General features: G+C 50.0%; 2 protein-coding genes across 6 annotated transcripts in view; one reads left to right on the top strand and one right to left on the bottom strand.

Moving 5' to 3' along the window:
* The window catches only part of LOC116074627 (H-2 class I histocompatibility antigen, D-37 alpha chain-like), a 714,163-nt gene that overhangs the window by 102,049 nt on the left and 607,593 nt on the right, over positions 1-4,521 (bottom strand). The window lies entirely within an intron of this gene.
* The window catches only part of Abcf1 (ATP binding cassette subfamily F member 1), a 13,475-nt gene continuing 10,135 nt past the window's right edge, over positions 1,182-4,521 (top strand). For 2 of the 3 annotated variants that reach the window (XM_031347278.1, XM_031347277.1), the window contains exon 1: positions 1,182-1,389. In XM_031347278.1, coding sequence (XP_031203138.1) covers positions 1,230-1,389 — 160 coding nt within the window. In that variant the 5' untranslated portion in view covers positions 1,182-1,229. Of the gene's footprint in view, positions 1,390-1,451; positions 1,598-4,521 lie in introns of those variants that run through there. The other variant, XM_031347280.1, reaches the window with a different exon arrangement.

Genomic DNA, 4,521 nt, shown 5'->3' with positions numbered 1-4,521 from the left:
CTGCCTGCCTCTGCCTCCCAAGTGTTGGGATTAAAGGAGTGCACCACCATATGCCCAGCTTCGGCCATATCTTGATTGTGGTTTAAAAGCTATATGCTTCCTGGGAGGAAGAGGCAGGTAGATCTCTGAATTCATGGCCAGCCTTGTCTACAGAATGATTTCCAGGACAGCCAAGGCTACCCAGAGACACCCTATCTCAAAATGCCTCCCCTTCCAAAAAAAAAAAGGCTTGTTTGTCAAAACTTATCAACTGCTCATTGCTTGGCGTTTTATGTGCAGTTACAGTATATCAATTAACAGCAAAATTACCACACACCCACACCCAAAAAACTCCAGGTTCCACTGACAATAGTTATTGGGGTCTGTACACCTGGGTATTTAGTGACATGTCAACCAGGGGCCAGTAAGGTTACATTTTCCTAAATCGACAGGCTGTGATGTCTTTAAGTACAGTTTACAGTATGCAGAATTAGACTAGGATTAGAAAGTAGTGAAGAAACCAGGCAGTGGTGGCGCACACCTTTAATCCCAGCACTTGAGAGGCAGAGGCAGGTGGATTTCTGAGTTCAAGGTCAGCCTGGTCTACAGAGTTCCAGGACAGCCAGGACTATACAGAGAAACCCTGTCTCGAAAAAACAAAAACAAAACAAACAAAAAGGAAGTAGTGGAGAATAGCTGAAGAGGTGTACTGTTTTAAACAAAGTGGCCAGTCAGGCAGAATAGTGCAGACCTGTAATCCCGGCTCTCCCAGAAGTAGAGGCAGGCGGAATTCTAGGAGTTTCAGGCCAGCCGGGTCTACATTGTGAGTTTCAGGGCAGCCAAGGACTACACAGTGAGTCTCTTGTTCAACAACAACAAAAAGGATTCAATACAGGGTGTGGCGACACACACCTTGTAAAACTAAGCCCTCCTGAGCCAAAGGCAAACGCATCTCTGGGCTGGAGGCCAGCCTAGGCTACACCGCGAGTTCCAGACATCAGGTAGGGCGACCCAATCGGACAGAAGATGTCTCAACTACTTCCGACTGCCTGGAAATTACCATGTCCTTCCCTGAGTGTCACCGCGTCGCAGCATCACCAGCTGCTCAGGCGTGGGGACCGTCATAACGCACTGCCCACTCCAGGCTAGTGCGTGACGTCTCCAGCCACACCCCCAAGGCCGCGTGCCGCCACGCCCCCTAGCCCCAGGCGTCTGCGCACCAGGACCTCCGCGGGGCGGGGCGGGGCTAAATGGAGAGCCCGCCCATTGGCGGCCCCACGCCGCCGGAAGCGGAAACAGCACCCGGCGCCTCAGAAGGACGCGTAACTGCCGCCGCGATGCCGAAGGGTCCCAAGCAGCAGCCGCCCGAGCCCGAGTGGATCGGGGACGGGGAAGGCACGAGCCCCGCGGGTGAGTGGGGAGGAGACAGGAGCGGGGAGGCTGGCGACGGCCTCCATGGAGCGTGGGTCCTGCGCATGTGCGCCAGGGCAGAGGCCGCGTGCCCGGGCCGGCGGTTCTAGAGTCCCGGGAGGCGGACGGGAGACGGGAAGAGCATATGGCACCGAGGGAGGGAGGATGCAGGACCGGAGCTAGAGTTGTTAACTTCTTTCCTACCGGGGTGAGCGAACATGCCTTGAATCGTGTGGGGCCACTGCTAACTGCACTTGCCTCCTTCCTGGACCCTAAAGCGGGACTCGGTCCCCCGCTGGATTGCAGCAGGTGCTGGCTCTGTGTTAGGGGCTAGGATCTGGGTTTACTCTAGTACTCGTGCGATGTGCTGTAGGCGTGGGATAAAGGGAACAAGAAGTCACGTCAGTAGGGACATAGACACCATACACTATACAGTAATTCCACAAGCATTTGGTCTGTTTGAGTTGAGCATCCTTTTTTTAACACGGTCTCTCAGCCAGGCCTTGGAGGCACACGCCTTTGATCCCAGCACCTGGAAAACAGAGGAAAGCGGATCTATGTGAGTTCGAGGCCAGCCTGGTCTACAAGGCGAGTTCCCTGACAGCCAGGGCCACACAGAGAAACCCTATCTCGAAGAAGACAAGCTCGCTCTCCATACCCCCTAGCTGCCCTGGAACTCACTCAGTAGACCGTGCTATCTTCCAAGGCACAGAAATCTGCCTGCCTCTGCTTCCCAAGTTCTGGGATTAAAGGTGTGTGTGCCAGGATAGACTTAGGAACACCATTTACCAGGCTCTAGCAGTGACTTGTGTTAAGGAGTGGCAAAAAAAATAGTAAGGCAGTGAAGACTGAAGCATCGCTGTCAATCAAGTGCCTGGCCCAGAACCAGAGACTGATCAGATAAAGGGTAAAGACGGAAGGACGCCACTCTGTTAATCAAAGTGCAGTTTAATGAGTGGGTAGTGGACCATTAGTTGATAGTAGTGCTTGAGAAGTATTTTTAATTAAAAGTCGTTTTGGTTGTTTTGTTTTGTTTTGTTTTGAGGTGGGATCTCACTATGTAGCCCGACTAGTCTGGGACTCACTTTGTAGATCAGGCTGGCCTGGAACTCATAGAGATCCACGAGCCTCTGCCAATGAATGTTGGTGTTGCAAATGTGCACGGAGATTCCAAGCTGGGTTAAAAAAAAAAGTACTATTTTATGTGTATGCCTTGCCTTTGTACTTGTGTACATGCAGTGCCTTTGGAGGGCAGAAGAGGGCATTGGGTATCCTGAGGCTTGCTACCCACGTCCTCCGAAACGCCCACCAGTGCTCTTAACTCCTGAGCATCCTTTTTTAAGACAGTCTCTCCGGGTTCTCTCCGGCCCTGAAAAGAAAGAAAAGAGAGAGTAGTATTGGACTGTAAGGTGCATGCAGAGATGATTTGGTTTTTCGAGGCAGGGTTTCTCTGTGTAGCCCTGGCTGCCCTGGAGCTCACTCTGTAGACCAGGCTGGCCTCGAACTCAGATATCCGTCTGCCTCTGCCTCTCAAGTGCTGGGATTAAAGGCGTGTGCCACCACCACGCCCGGCCAGAGATGATTTTTTTATGTGTATGAATGTTTTGCCTGCATGTATATAACTGTACCATATGTATGCCTGGTCAGAGGAGGGCATTTGATCCCCTGAAACTGGAGTTACTGTAAGCCACCATGTGAGTGCTTGGAACCAAGCCTGGGCCCTTTGAGAGAGCAGCTAGTGCTATAAAGTGCTGAACCTTCTCTCCAGCAACTGTGTTGGTGCTTTCTTGGAGGGAATATGGACAGGAAGTCAGTAGACAGCTTTGTAGTCAGTTCTCTTTCCAACTTTATGTGGCTCCGGGGATTGAACTTAGGTCTCGGGGCTTGTGCAACAAATGCCTTTACCTTCTGAGCCACCTTTCCAGCCCAGTGTGTCTTGAAGGTTGAGTTGGAGGTTTCTAAGAGAAGATGACAAGAACACATTAACTGTCTGGTGAGAAAAGAGACTTGACATAGATGAGTGTGGTTGGAGATAACAGAGTTCTAGAGAGTGCTGAGTTGTTTGTTTGTTAAGTGTTAGGTGATATCCAGACCAGATTGCTGGACCCCTGAGTGTTCAGGATTTGCATGTATGTAGTAAGCTGCCGAAGGGATGGAATGCAAGTCTAAGCATAAAATACACTTTTGCTTCATATACACCTTATAAACACAGCTTAGAGGGTTTGTTTGTTTTATTTTAATACAAGGTCCAATGTAGCCCAGGCTGGCTTTGAACCCATGTATAGCTAGGGATGGCCTTGAACATGTGTTCCTTTAGCCTGAGCCTTAAAGTGTTGGCATTACAGACTTGAGCCATAATGCCCAGCTATATAAAGTGGAGAATGGCCTCTTACTGGTCCATGTAGACTCATCCTTGGCTGTTTATTTTGAGACGAGGTTTCATTAAACTGCCCAGACATGGTTCAAACTTATTTCTCCCTCAGCCTCTGTGTTATCCAGATTACAAATATGGGTCAGGAGTGGTAATGTTTAAGTGCCTTCTTTGACGTACAGGATAGCTTCAGGAAAGTGCTAAAGGAGACTGGAAGAGGAGCAGAGCAACATAGCTCTGGTCCTGCTAACCCCATGATGATACTGTCTCACAACTGACTTACCTCAGGGTCAGGTGGATCAGAGGATTTGACAGAAGGAATTTAAGGAATGGAGGTATAAGGTCAGCCATGCTGGCTCAGGCCTTTAATTCCAGCACTGGGGGGAGGTAAGTATATCTCTGAGCTCAAAGCCAGCCTGATCTACACAGAGAGCTGCCCAGAGAAAACCTGACCTGAATATGAGTCAGACCTGGTAGCTCAGACCTGTATGTTCCAAGTATGGGAGGCTAAAGCAGGAGGGATTACAAGTTCAAGGCCAGCCTGGGCAACTTAGATTGCCTCAAAATGAAAGGTGAGGATAAAGGACTGAGGGTGTGGTTTAGCTGTGACTGGCTGCTGGTGCGGGAGGCCCTGGTGCAGCCCCACACAAATGAGAAGTGTGTGCTGCTTGTGTAGATCGTGTAGAATGGTACACAGGTGGCTTTTGTTTTTCTTTTTTCTTTTTTTTTGTTTGGTGGGGGTTTTTTTGTTTGTTTTTTGT

The sequence above is a fragment of the Mastomys coucha genome, unplaced genomic scaffold, assembly GCF_008632895.1.
Source record: "Mastomys coucha isolate ucsf_1 unplaced genomic scaffold, UCSF_Mcou_1 pScaffold3, whole genome shotgun sequence".
Classification (NCBI taxonomy): Eukaryota; Metazoa; Chordata; class Mammalia; order Rodentia; family Muridae; genus Mastomys; species Mastomys coucha.
Note: the sequence above shows the minus strand (reverse complement) of the source record. Positions and strands in the feature narration are given on the sequence as shown.